A 15,582-nucleotide genomic window follows, 5' to 3' on the forward strand; every position below is an offset into this window, starting at 1 on the left:
CTTCTCTACTAGCAGTGGCACTATATACACAACGAGACATCAACATTCAAATTTAAAAATTTGTCAAGACTAACTAATAATACTATGTATCTAAGAGTACTTTTAACATCCATATTTTATAATGTATGAGCTATATTTATATTTGAACTTGAACCATAACTCAAACAAAAAATTTAAATACTAATTAACTTTTTTTTTTTGAAACAAAATTCTAATTAACTTAATTACATATATAAGTATTAATGCATGGATACAACCGCGTCGTCGGCTAGGAACTAAATCATAATCGCATGGCTGTGAATGCGTCTACGTGTCTAACTTCTTTGTCAGTCTACTATACATATATGTACTAACACATTTTTTTTTTTGGTTAAAAAAAACAAATAGAAAAGTCATGAATATTATTAGTCAATAAGAATGGACAATGACTTTTCTAATTATTGGAAGTGTGTATACGAAGATAAATAAATCCTTACGATTTGAATTATTATAAATTCATGCGATATATATAAGTTTGAACCTTAATCCTAATTTTAATTTTTTTTTTACTATTTTTGTCTTAGAGATGGGTGGAGAAAATAAATCATAAGATGGGGTTTCTCACCGTTCCTATTTTTAAAATAAATTATAAAGTAAATTTATTGTAACCAATATTATTATTCTAATTTTTTTTTAAGTAAAAATATGAGTATTTACTATATTCGCTTATATGATTTATAACTATAAATTTGAAACTAATATAATATAATTATTTTCAATTCTTTGGAGTGACCTCATCCAATTCATGTTGCGATCAACATCCCTAGATATTTAAGATGGGAATTTGAGATTTAAATGGAATAAATCTTTTTTATTTAATTTAATGAATGATAATTGAAGAGTGATGCTAAATATGGCAACATGAAGTTTAGACCAATAATATTTGGTTGAAGATTAGCGGCCACTAATTACGTGTCATACAGTGGACTAATATAAGTGGGGCCCAGAAACATCTAAGATTCTACCCAATTGCTACATAGTGTCACTATTGGTCAACAAAAACAACTCGAAAGTTGAAAATAACGTTAGGCATTGCCTCCCAACTTGCATCAGTTTGGCCTAATATAACCATAACTAGTGGCTCTAAACAAAACTCCATCCATCATTTTTTGTTTCTTCCATTTCACCTACAAATCAACTCTTTCAGCCAGCCTGTGTACTGTTTGCTTTCATTAAATACTCCCAGCAATAATGTACATACAAAAACTGAGTACTAACATGCTGATTTTGACTTTTTTTTTTAGTTACTAGTTTTTCATGCATCGAAATCCGTGTACTCTTCATCACCTGCGCTTCAAGTTTTAGGCTCAAATATTATTTTATACATTATGCAAGTATGGTGTTTTTGTTATTTAGGTTTTTTAAAGTTGTTAGGTGAAAGTTTAGATGGTCAAATATAGCATTCTATTGTTTGATGCGGATTATTCAAAAGGTTATGCAAATAAAAAGGGGTATGATGTCTCCCAAGCAAAAAAAAAAAAACGTTTTCTCATTGTATCTATAACGCATAATTTTTCTGGTATGAGTATTTGTCAAAAATAAAATTAGATGCTAATAATTTAGAAACAATAATGGATGTAATATATATGAAGAATTATTAGATCTTGAAAAAGGTTGAACAACAACCAAGAAGACTTGTAAATCTCCCAAGTCGATTGTATCACGTGAGTTGACCCCAAATGCTGGGTCTTCTTCAACGTCGGTAGGAAATGAAGAAAATTAGAATAATCAAGCAGTAGTCAAGCGCAATATGTGTTAATTTTTAATATAAAATTGCGGCTAAATAATAGTATTTGTTTATTAATTAATCAATTTTTTTGTTTGGCTTGATTGCGTGTGAACAAAGGATCATTTGATCATAAAGTTGACAAAAAGGCAATCGAATAATGTGCTCTTGACGTGGCAGACTCACAAGAAAATATTTTCTATCTGTTTGGGATAAGTCATCCCCATTTTTATTTTATTTTATTACTATAGGTTGGACCATTTTTTATTACAACTAAACTATTTTTTTTTTTGAATGCAACTAAACTATTTGATTTGATTTTTTTGGAAGAAAAGCTGTATTCATCTTACTATATACAAGTGTTTTTATCTTTTTGTTTCTCTATATTCCTTTGATGATTTATTCTTTGTCAATATTCTTTTGATAACTATGACAATTTGAACTTTTTATCTATTTTGATATTATATTAAAAAATATATTTTATTCAAATTAAATTAAAAAATGTGTTCTATTTAAATTAAAATTTTAAATTATTAGTGATAGTGTAAATGTTTTGGTGATCAACTTACACTTTAGATATAAATAACATGATAATGGTAACGAAACAAGATATTTTACGTAGAAATTCAAAAAGAGAAAAATAACGAGACTTTTTAGGTTGCGCTAAATTGCAACCCACTATTATTGAATAATACATGTTGAACAATACATGTTCTGACTTACTTTACTTCGTGCTATTGAAATACAAATTAAATGAAAGGATGTGGTCGGAATTGAAAGCCAACTAAGTGTGAGTAATGAGGTCGGGAATCTAACTAATAAGCGTGAGTGGTGAGGTCGGAAAGGCCACTAGGAATTTGACTATACGAGGTCGGGAAGCTCCAGTTGACATGCAGCAAGTTTGGGAGTCAAAGCCTCCCTCACATTAGGTAGAGTGCTCTATTTAATTTATACAAAGTGGTAATGTGACATAATGATGGTAATTTATAAATACTAATATAGCTAATGTGGCATCCATTGATCGGACACCCAGGCCGATCACGGTATGTGTAAGTTGTTGAGGTCAAGGCAGAGTTGACCTATCTAGCTAGCAATGATGGTTGAGAAGTACACAGATGTTTATGTTGGCAAGTCTACTAATAAGGAGGCCAGTTAATCCACTGATATAGAGGGTCAGCAAATAGACATACTGGATTGGGAAGTGCACATTGCATATAGGCCATTTTGGGGTTGGAAAGTGCACATGTAGGTTATTCTAGAGTCTAGAAACGCACATGTAGGCTCTTTTTAGAGTCAGGAAGTGCATATGTAAACCCTTCTGGATGGGATCAGGAAGTGCACATGTATACATCTATGGGGTTGAAGTAGACATGTAAACCCTTCTAAGGATGGGAAGTGACATGTAGACCATTCTAGGGTCGGAAAGTGCACATGTAGACCCTTCTAAGGTCGGGAAGTGCACATGTAGACCCTTATATATATGGTTGGGAAGTGAACATGTTGGCCGTTCCAGGGTCAAGAAGTGCATATTTAGACTCTTTAGAGGTCGAGAAGTGCAGATTTAGACCCTTCGGAGGTCAGGAAGTGCACATTTAGACCCACACAGACCATGTGGACACGAAAAATAGACCACATAGGACAAGTAGGCCGGGTTGTTCTATAACCTATCAATTAACTAGGACACGCCTTTATTATTATTTTATATTTATTTTTAATAATTAAGAGAGTTTGTATTTGTGAGAGATATATTGTGATGAGAATACTTAAGATCGAGTTGGAAGTAAGAGGGAGTTTTTTATTTTTTATTTTTTTATTTTTACATAGGGAATGTTTGTATTCCTAGTCCACAAACTATATATAAGCAAGAGAATGATGACAAGATTAAGTGTGGACATATAGCAATTACGGTTTGTCAGGATCAAATATATTATAGGATGCTAGACGTGACTCTTTAAGCCTTCGTCTAACAATTCTCTCATAGCATGTCAACCTTAATTACACAACGTGCCTTAGCTTGTTTATACATATTTTCTTGTATCAGGTAATACTTGTAGTTTTTCTCTCGTTATATATATATATATATATATATATATATATATATATATATATATATATATATATATATATATATATATATATATATACACACTAGACTATATTATATTATTTTCAAAATAGGATGCAAGGAATTCTTGGTCAGCTACAAGTCATCATATTGCGTAAAGCAAATAAGATCAGATGCACTTCTATCTTCATCGTATGATGATGTAATAAAGTAATATAGGATAATCCTTAACCATCTAGAAACCATTTTATAATCTTAAAAAGAATAATAAATTATATATTTTTCTCCTAAATTCTCCGAGCAAAGATTCTAATGCCGTCATTAACGATCGACTTGTATATGGTTTTCGCATTTCTTGGTAACGCATGATATGAGAATAGTGAGGTGCATATATAATTAATTAATTCATAAATTACAATAAATTCTAAGCTGATTAGAGTTCATCACCTTCGATTTATATAAATATAAAGGATCCCATTTGTGTGAGACCGTCTTATGGATCAAGATCTGTGAAACGGGTCAAGTCGGGTCGAGTTAATATGTAAATCTAATAATTATAGTAGTGAATGTAATACTAAATTAGAAATAAAATGTTTGTTACTTATAAGAGAAAACATAATACTTTTGAGGACAAATATAATACTTTTATATTTTGATGTAAAAGTTATTTTTTAATCAAAAATATTATATTTTTTCTTATAAGTAATGTTGCACTTATAAAGAAAAATGTAATACTTTTACATCAAAGATGTAAAAGTATTATATTTTTATTCAAAAATATTACATTATATTCTGCCATATAAATATTAAAAATTTTATTCAGGATTTAGTATTACATTTGCGAGTATAAGTATTACATTTTATTTTGACTCGACCTGTCTCACGAATCGGATAAGGATTCGTGGGACGATCTCATAGAAGTTTTTGTCAAAGATAAAATAAACGATGCCACTTAACAATTCATCAATTTAAAAGAAGTGTATATAAAATGAGTAAAATACCAAGTTTGAATTAAACACCATGTTTCAATGGCTAGATTTGGCTTTTCTCCCATGCGACAATGCCGATTGTCGAGTTCAAACGCTTACCATTATGTCAAAAAATATAATTAGTAACAAAATTCAACTTTATTTCATTATATTTGCACATAATCGTCAATGTCGTCACATTTCAATGACAGTAGTATGCTACACTCAACTCTCCGAGCCTTCGCGCAACCGGATTGATTAATTAAATGGCTTAATTAAGTAAGTGGTTATTGATTCTGATTATCCATTTAATAATTACTCATATTAAGTAATCATCATCTGATCTGCTGATGATAACCTTGGCACTTGGAAAGTGTAGTATGGTAAATCTTGAATAATATCATTTGGATAATCACAAATCATTATAAATATATACCAATAACATGCTGAAAAGGAATGAATATAATTGAATATATTTTAACCAGCTGGCCAACTTTGCCCATAGTGCTAGGCTGCACTTGGCAAGGATTCTTGATGGAATATGATTATATCACATTTACAAGATGGGGTGGCTATATATATATATATATATATATATATATATATATATATATATATATATATATATATATATATATATATATATATATATATATATATATATAGGGTAGGGTTCTAGTGAGAACGTGAGAACACATCATGTGCATTCATCTAATATTTTTTAATGGTCTAAATTAGTGTGTGAACGCGCATTAAATTTGTGCAAACACACTAAATCGCGTTTGCACACATTTAATGCGCGTTCCCATACACTTAATCTAATCTAGACCATTAAAAAATGTTAGATGGATACACATGATTGGATGTGTTCTCACCTAAGCACATGTTCTCATATGATCTTTTATATATATATATATATATACACACACACATTTAGGTGCACCTATAGTTATAAGTAGGTGCATCTAGGTGAAAGTAGGTGCACTTGTAAGTGATTTTACCTGCATAGGTGCACCAACTACTTGCACATATTACATGCATCGAAAGACACGTGGCGCACGCTGGATGGTTCACAATTTTCTCTTCTTCCAAAAGGCTGAACCCCAACCCTAAGGGCCCCCCACACCCCGGCCCGACAGAGCGGTGGGAGGTTGTAAATCATGGTGACTCAACTGAACATTAATCACAGAGGCTAGACCGGTACTCACTGCGCACAAGGAGCCCCCCTCACTTTGAGAGGTTGCTCCCACACTACCGCTGGTGAGACTCGATCCCTGGTCATTCTCCCAAAGTTTCACCTCTATGACCAGTTGAGCTACCCATGTGGGCATTCACAATTTTCTCTTGAGCAACCGTTCGCATGAGGTCGCACCCCAAACATCATAACGTAAATAATTTAAAATCGAGATTTACATTGGTCGATCACACAATTGTTAATAAAAATTTGAGAAAAGAATATGTGAACACGTCAAAGATATGGTTGGTGATTAACAGAAATAATTTATATGATTATTTGATGAAGGTGGGTGGCATAATATAAGATAATTAGATGATGATGTATAAAAGGCAAAAGGGTATGAGTAGAAGTGCACAAGATGAGCAAAGTATATCTGCTTAAATATAATTTTAAAATAGAGTTAGTGCATTGAAACATAAAATTCTTGATAAGGATGGAATTTCTATAACTACACAATAACTAATAATAATGTGTACTCGTGTTAAACGAGATTGCTAACATTGTTTGGACCAACTACCTTAAGTTTAAGTGGAATCATCATATCGATCAGATCATAGCAATTGCCTAGATAAGATAACGTATATTATTACCATGATGTATGTCTATATTCTCCTTAACAATTATAACTATCCATACCGGAAGTACCAATTAAGAGAATGGTTACAAAAAGCAGTTGATAACATTTGTGACATGCATGCATATGCATTGAATGAGACATGATTCTTTATATATAATACCCCACCACTAACTTGGATTATGCAAACATGATCCCATTTGGGGAAAGGTGCTATTCATAAGATAGCAAAAATCACACATGTTCGCCGCCGGAAAAAAAAAAAAAAAAAAAAGTAGTAAAACATACACTTTTTAGTGCAACGTTAAAAAATAATAATAATAAAATAAAACAAAATAAAATCAATATTGATTTTACCTACTATTGTTTTATAAGAAATGAAAAACATGAAGTGTTAAGATCATATCAATAATAGAAAACAAAAACGAATAAGAAGAGTTTAGGTGAATCGGTTGAGAACGTATGTTCATGAGAGGGAATGAGATTTTTGTTAATTGTGATGATCAAATATCTAGAGTTATAATTAAACATCATATTTATAGATAACAATAATGATACATTATAAAAATTGCTCTTGTATTGTACTACAAGAGCACTACCCCCGCACCCCCGATCCACTTAGCAAACCAAGTTTAGGTTCAAATCATAAAGATAGATGGTATTGCTTCGTTGCACTCTACTCCAACCCTTATCATCTCCAATAACATATAAAACATATACAACAACAAGAAGTAATTTTATTTATTCATTGTTTTTTCAGTATGTTAGGCAAAGGGTTGGATCTGAGGACAAAATCCAATCCAACATTCTACCGTTTGTTGTGAATTTAAAATATGACATATTGGCATTGGCTACGCCCGCAAGCATATAAAGAAATAAAGTTATGTTTTTACTATTATTAGTTACGACTTTTGACATAGTAATATATGTTTGATCTTGACTATGAATATCATAACATATCAAAATGTTATGAGCGTTTCAATTGTTTAAGCAAGGCACAATCAAAAGCGAAACGGAAAATTCACTCACATAATTTAATGTTAAATTACAAGGTATACTTTATACTATTAACAGTTAACATACACATGCTTGGCGCGCGTAACAAACACGTTGGTGCTTTCATAATTAACTATAAAATAAAATAATATATTTAGCTAAATGATTAACCATATAATAACATTAAAATTAGTTAAATGATCTAAAACTGCTAGCTGCTTAGTTGAGAAGTCATGAACCTTGGGATATCAGAACAGATTTACTTGTCTGCATATATATGTTTTCGTTTACTATTGTTTTATGTCGCTGATTGTGACTTTTTGTGAGCTCATAGCTGGGTACATAGAATTCAGACTAACTATACAAAATATGCACTATACATGAGTAAAATAACATAAAGTATTGTTATTATTTTATTTTGAACTGCAAACAAACGTGCATGGAGTTGGAGTGTTGGAATTAATTTTCATCTTTTTTTTTTTTTTTTACTTTTTTTTTTCCAATGAAAAGTAAGTATCTACGATCTACTTTTTCACTTTCACAGTTTCAGGTAATGACACATTATATACTCCTTAATTCATTCATTATATTCGTCAAGTGGCAAGAGCTAGTCTTGAAACTTGAATTTTTGGTTAAAAGTTTGAAATTCACTATGGGAGAAAGTAAGGGTAAACAAATAACTGGTGGTGATTTGGCAAAGTACAAGCAATCGAAGGTGAAATACATAAATAAATGAGAGTGAGTAGAGTATGAATTATCATTACAGATTTTCAATCAATTCACCGGTTACATTTCTAAGCTTGTAGTGTGTGTATTAATTCACACTCTACTCACTATCACCAATCGTAGCTGTTCACGTGTCCAAATTTAACGGATTAAAAATACTATTTTTTTTAAATGCGGTATGTAGCATTTTCATAAATAATTGAACTTTGATGTGCAAGCAAATTGTATTAAAAGTACATGTAACGGTTTCATATAATGAACCGTGTTTCTGATCCATTAAATCTGTTCACGTGGACGGTTGCGACGATTGATTCTCAATTCTTTCTTGGACATTCGTTCTCACCTGAGCTCGTCCATATATATATATATATATATATATATATATATATATATATATATATATATATATATATATATATATTCGCGTCGGCGCGTGAGTCCACCTTCAGCGAGTTTTTCCGGCGAGATATTCCAGATTGGTTTTTTGCCCTTCTTTCGACTTTTTGGTGAAATTTGAAGGTTCTTTTTTAGATTTGTTGCAAAACTTCTCCCTATGGTGTTTGTGTTTTGGTATAATCGTGTTTGTTTCTTTATCTCCAGTATGCCTTATCCCATGGGGCTTCAGTTTCAACACTATTATAAAGGCCTTTGATTATTTTCTATGTTTGAAGTAAAGGGGAATGTGAATATATATATATATATATATATATATATATATATATATATATATATATATAACTTTTTAAAAATAATAAAAAACTAAAATTTAAACCTAAATTGTAAATATTAAACTCTCAGTAAAAAGTGAATCTCTAAACCAAATAAAATCAAAAAACAATCATACACTCTAAAATCCACACGTTAAGTTCATTGCACTTTCGTATTTTGCAAAATGTAATTTTTAATATTATAGTTTACACTTTTTAATGTTTTACCATGTATTTTTAAACAACATAATGCGTATTTCTAAAAAATCCTGTAAAGTGCACAATATAATTTTAAAAACTGCAATAAATTCGCCTTAGTTATGATAGGGACGTGTTTATTTGGGTAACTTTTTTTTTTTAATACATTATCTTCCCTAATATAATTATTCCTAGATGTTTGACTGCGTTTACATGCTTCTTTTTAATGACTTAAAACCATCCAACTAAGCATAGAGCAAAGTCACCATGGTTAAAATTCAAGGTCTAAGCTATGGAATCTTTGACTATTCTTAGATCTAAATCATACTATACCTACATATATACACATACAATTATACAATGTATATTATATTAGGTATTATCACTATTAATATCAATAGTATCGGATATGACTAGATATATATTATATTAGGTATAATCTGCACAAGTGCTAATAAACTAAATATACTTCGTATTATATATCGATATATCTAACACGATGTGTATCAACTTTTTATTGAGAAAAAACGTGTACAAAAATATTTTGGACCATCAGACCAAGTCAAAGTGGGTTTATTAGGAAGCTAGATGAGCTGTTGAAGATTATTTAGCAAGAAAAGGGTTTGAAAAAAAAATAAAGAAAAGAAAATACTACATGGACTTTATTTCTTACTCTCAACTCTTATTACTCTCCATAAATTTTTGATATAGACATTTTTCTGAAATTCATATAATATATATATATATCATATTCTTATTTGCCACATCATGAAGTAAAAGTGGGTAAGTAAAATTTGAGAATACATATAATTAAACTAGAAATATGAGATAAAATGATGAAAAAGATATACATATAGACCAAGTCTAGTCTACGTGGGATGCGTACCACTAAACCATTGGCGTAGGTCCATCCCCACGTGACAAACCAAACAACATAATAATATTCATTAACACACTTCCCACTTGTAAGGAATGGCACCACTTCCCTGCTTGCTTACATACCTAATTCCTTCATGTACCGTACCTCTACGCTACTTGTATTCTATTTTATTTACTCCCCCAACTTACATAAAAAACAATTCGTTAATAATGTCCATAAGAGTGATCAATTGGGTGAAGCATAACTCTCATACTTAAATGTCACGAGTTTGATTATTACATTACACACTCTCAAATTGTGAATTAATTAACTCATTACGAACAGTTGGTAAGCAAACTGTTAATGTAATTATAAAGTTGAAAAGTCAACGTTTAACTTGAATGGGATCCAAACTAGTCTTAGAGTGGGATGATGTTAATGAAAGGTGTTGTGTTGATAAATCTAAATCTAGTTGATATTAGGTTAAAAAATTAGTTTTACCGAGAATAATTTTAATTTGGAATAAAAAATTGGGTGTTAACGTAGAGGTTATTTCAACCAGATAAAACTTAACTAAAAATATGGTACAAAGTGGGGACAACATAACAAACGAATAAGGTCACAACCAATACGGAAAGGCAAAACCCACCGTTTAACGCGTTGGGTTTTATCAACTTGCGTGGGGCCCTTGAGTAATTGGACTCGTCCGTACAGAAATTAAACAACCATTTTATATCCTTTCTTTTGTTTTTTAAAGAATTAAACCATTTTATATCTAATTTATGCACTAAAGTTCAACTACAGTATAATGCATCATAACATAGAATGTCAATACTCAATATGCGATTGTTTAGAACATTTAGTTTGTAGAAACTAATAAACCGAATTATTTAAAGTAAAATAAATAATTGTTTCATTAACAGCCAACATTTAATTTCTTGCATCTATCATGAACGTAATAATTTTTGTATTCATTTTTTTTTAATAATAAATGTATCATATTATATAGGTAAGTGGGTGTGCCGAGAGGTCAAAAAGGGTGGGAGAGAAAATTGAATGACATTTTTATTATCTAAATAACAACCGTTATATTACTTTGTATATCAAAATATATGAAGGATTATATTGACTTTTGTAGGCGTGCGTCAAGTTAATTAAGAGGTTTTGTGTTAGATTTTCTTTCGAGTAAGAGTTATATTTTGTTTGTGTGACACGGTCGAATCTCGAATATCGATTAGTTTTAGATCAAGATATTAGATGTCGTATGAAAAGGAAATAGAGAATAGTGTGGAAGCAAATTAAAAGCTAATTTAAGCATTAGCCTTAAAAGTTGAAACTTTATGCATGCTAGAGAATAATGAGGCACCATAAAATTAAAGTTCAAGAATCATGGTTAACTAATTAATGTTATTATGAGATTATGTTTGTGTCAATTAGTAAATAGGAAAGCTAGTTAAAATTTTAAAAATATATAGAAGTATTAGTATAGATTGAATAAAAATTAACTATACGCATCACTGCATGGTTAGAAAATGATGCTTATAATTAAGGGAGAAGGATAGATGTAGAGGTATATAAGAGAATTAATGGAGGCATGGAGTTTGAATGTGGGGAATTAAACAATGGCTAAAAGCCTAAAATTGAATGGTAATGCAAATTAAAACAAGGGAATGGGCAGCTGTGGTAACAAGGACTAAGGAGATGGATAGATATTGTCAATGTTGAACATCATTAAATGATTGAATTTTCTCATAGACATTAAGGTTTTTGAATCTAGGCAATAAGACAAATTGGAGATGGGAAGGACGAATCAAATCATGCCAGGTAAGATTTTATGGGAATTCCTTTATTGGATATGATGAGCTTTTGTCCTCAAATCTATCCATCCCCTTAATTTACATTGCCCCATCTCCTCCCCATCCCATTGGACTTCAACATGCATTTACTACTTTTCTTCTTTCTTCATTTCATTTTTCCGGTTTTAGATAAGTTCTACATTTCTAATATTTTTCCATTCATAGAGAAACCTAAGAACTACTTAAATTGTGATAGAGTCACGCTAATATTGCATTATCAGCTATCACCCCAATACACGAATACCTTTTTCTTTTTCAAATACAACTATAGAAACCCATATTACCATCATTATTATAATTATAGTTTGAATTGAATTGGTCAATTATGTACAGAACCTATCCTAGACTGGTTTATCCCCTTGTAGTCATTTTGTCGATTAGGGTCATGAGGTAGAATTTACCCAATGCACACTTCAAGTAATGGTTGCAAATTTTCTTTAGACACAAAAGATTATAGAATGAAGCATAAGAAATTAAAAAAAAAAGTCATAATTATGTAATTGTGATATTTGAGGCTTTGTGTATTATTTGTTGATGCTTTTTAGCTAGTACACCAACTACTGCATTCCAGATAAACATTATAAGTAGAGAGAGAGAAAGAGATGCCAATGCCATGCCGCAGTAGCAGCAAAGTTCAGGGGGGATGAACTTACTATATTACAAGGTCCACACTCATGTGAACCCCATCAACTTGCTCATTATCCTAACCCCACACCCCATCACAACATATACATACACCCACATGTATCTATGCATATAAATGACATATATAAACTACTACCCACCCCCCTACCCATCGCATGAATCTTCCTAGTTCCTTACCTTAATTGTCCTTGGGTTGACCCACACTATCCACATCTCCATATTTTTTCTCAACATACACAATTTCAAACAACTTGTATTTACTACATTAAACATATAATAAAAATAGCCATACAAAACTTGAGGGCAGCTATATCTGTTTGTATATATATGCTACAACTTGCTCTATCATCACCAACCCAATTCATACTTCTATTCCTTCTTTTGCTTTCTCTCTCTCTCTCTCTTCTCTCTCTTGGTCTGTCTCTGAAATCAAGCTAAGAAATAATGGATGCAAGCAGCATAGATGAGAGCAGTTCTAGCGACTCTATGTCGGTTGCGCATGCTTCGGCATTGAATTTGCCGGCGACCAAGTCGCCGGAGAGCCTGTGCCGAATGGGGAGCGGCGCGAGCGTGATCATCGACGCGGAGAACGGGGTGGAGGCGGAGTCCGGCAGGAAGCTGCCGTCGTCGAGATTCAAAGGCGTGGTCCCCCAGCCGAATGGGCGTTGGGGGGCCCAAATCTACGAGAAGCACCAGAGGGTGTGGCTAGGGACGTTCAACGAGGAGGAGGAAGCCGCCAGGGTGTACGACATCGCCGCCCAGCGCTTCCGCGGCCGCGACGCCGTCACCAACTTCAAGCCCCTGTCGGAAACAACCGACGGCCGCAACGGAGACGATGACTACGAGGCCGTGTTCTTGAGCTCCCACTCCAAGGCGGAGATTGTCGACATGCTCCGCAAGCACACCTACACCGACGAGCTGGAGCAGAGCCGCCGAGCCTTCAACATTAACAATATGACTACTCCCCGGAAACCGGAGGCCGATAGATCCGCCAAGTCCCGGGAGCGGCTCTTCGAGAAAGCCGTGACTCCCAGCGACGTCGGCAAACTGAACCGCCTCGTGATCCCCAAGCAGCAAGCGGAGAAGCACTTCCCCCTCCAAAACGGCGCCGTCACCTCCAAGGGAGTTCTCTTGAACTTCGAGGACACCAACGGAAAAGTATGGCGGTTCCGGTACTCGTACTGGAACAGCAGCCAGAGCTACGTCCTCACCAAAGGGTGGAGCCGTTTCGTGAAGGAGAAGAGCTTGAAAGCCGGAGACATTGTGAGTTTCCACAGATCGACCGGACCGGAAAAACAGCTCTTCATCGACTGGAAGGCCAGGAATGGGACCGGATCCCCCGACATCTCCACCGTCCCGGTTCATCCGGTTCAAGTGTTTAGACTATTTGGAGTCAACATAAGCAAGAGTACAGTATCCCCTATGGCTATGGCTATGGATACCACCAATAATATCAGTAGTTGCAGTGGTGGCAAGAGGATAAGAGAAGTAGTAATGGAGTTCTTGCCATTGGAGTGTAGCAAAAAGCAAAGGGTCATTGATGCTTTGTAACATCGATCTCCAAACTCGAATCTCAAACATGAATAGTATATGTTATCTCAACTAGGCCGGTTTTAGAAATCACCTTTTATTTCTAATCTTTGGTTTTTAATTTTTTTTTTTTTTTTTTTTTTTTTTTGTTTTGTTTTTGGTTTTGGTTTTGGGAAGGAGTTGAAGGGAGGGATGGGCAGTTGCAAGTTGCAAGTTCCAATTTGTATATTAGTGTTTTTAGGGAAGCTAAGAATGGTGGCTCTAATAAAGAGCTCATCATCATCAACAACTAGGTAAACATTACCAAAAAAATGTGGAAATAGAAATAACATCTTTTAACTTGTTCATGCTCAAAAGTACATACGTTTCTTGTATTGTTTTTATATCTGTTCTTATGCTTCACATGCTACCTATTTCATTTTAAACCTTTTCCCTTTGTCAGTGCTTTCCAAATATATACATCTATATCTTGCCATACATAAAGCCTATCTAGCTATCTAAATTAGCTCGAACTCGAGACTTCTGATCAAATTGGAAGAAACTCGTACCACTTCATTCACATCATCCATATATCGTGTATGAAGAAAGTGTTTTTGGTGGTGTTAAAGCATAGGAACATGGGATGCATGTTGTTAGAACTTTAATTTACTACTTTTAGATAACTTTAGTTGAACTGTAGAGGGATTTAAAACAGGATAATACGATAATGTTTTTGTGTTGTTGGATTGTGAAGAATAATCTGAATCAGCATTAAAGGGTAGAAAGTTTGGAGCCATCTAAACCAATGTTCCAAATCTGGGGGAAGTATGTTGTGGAGTTAATCTTTCCATTAGTGGCCTACAAACATCAGCAAAAGAAGGATTGATCTGAAATCAATTCAAAGGAATTGAATTATATTGAAGATGAGATTCTTGTTCTTGTATTATCAATTTAGTACCAACCAAAATGCCAACATTATTGTACGTATATAGTGATGGTTTCTCCGTATTCACTTATCATGTTTTGTACTAATCTTGCTTTATCCCACTAGGTTTAAGAAATAATATATATTGTTCCAGTATAAAACGATTCTTTTACAGTGAAGTTGATCATTTTTATGGAATATTTTAAACACCATTCAACTATATATAATGTCTACAAGATTAACATCCGGGTAATATATATATATATATATATATATATATATATATATATATACCCACATGTACATATATGTATGTATATACATGTATTCTCCCCATTTTCCATTCCTGATATTCTTTGGTCTAAATTTCTTGGAACAAATATTAATAATTATCAGTTTTATTTGAATTCCGGGTTTCCCACCCAGTCATCAATCAAACACTGTTTTAAGTTTGTTAGGTAAAGTCTACGTTAGAGAATGTAGTTGTGGAAAAGCTGGTTTAGTTGCACTGGTCTGGCTGCATCCAGATTTAGTAATATAATATGCCTACTT

At 32.8% G+C, this 15,582-nt stretch overlaps 1 protein-coding gene across 1 annotated transcript; it reads left to right on the forward strand.

Moving 5' to 3' along the window:
• Positions 1-12,918: 12,918 nt before the first annotated feature.
• LOC109176229 (AP2/ERF and B3 domain-containing transcription factor RAV1-like) lies at positions 12,919-14,509 on the forward strand. Its single transcript, XM_019325685.1, has 2 exons — positions 12,919-14,249; positions 14,281-14,509. Exon 1 carries the CDS (start codon positions 13,041-13,043, stop codon positions 14,145-14,147), a length of 1,107 nt encoding a protein of 368 aa, XP_019181230.1. The 5' UTR covers positions 12,919-13,040; the 3' UTR covers positions 14,148-14,249; positions 14,281-14,509.
• Positions 14,510-15,582: the final 1,073 nt, after the last annotated feature.

Source organism: Ipomoea nil, unplaced genomic scaffold (genome assembly GCF_001879475.1).
Source record: "Ipomoea nil cultivar Tokyo-kokei standard unplaced genomic scaffold, Asagao_1.1 scaffold0688, whole genome shotgun sequence".
NCBI lineage: Eukaryota > Viridiplantae > Streptophyta > Magnoliopsida > Solanales > Convolvulaceae > Ipomoea > Ipomoea nil.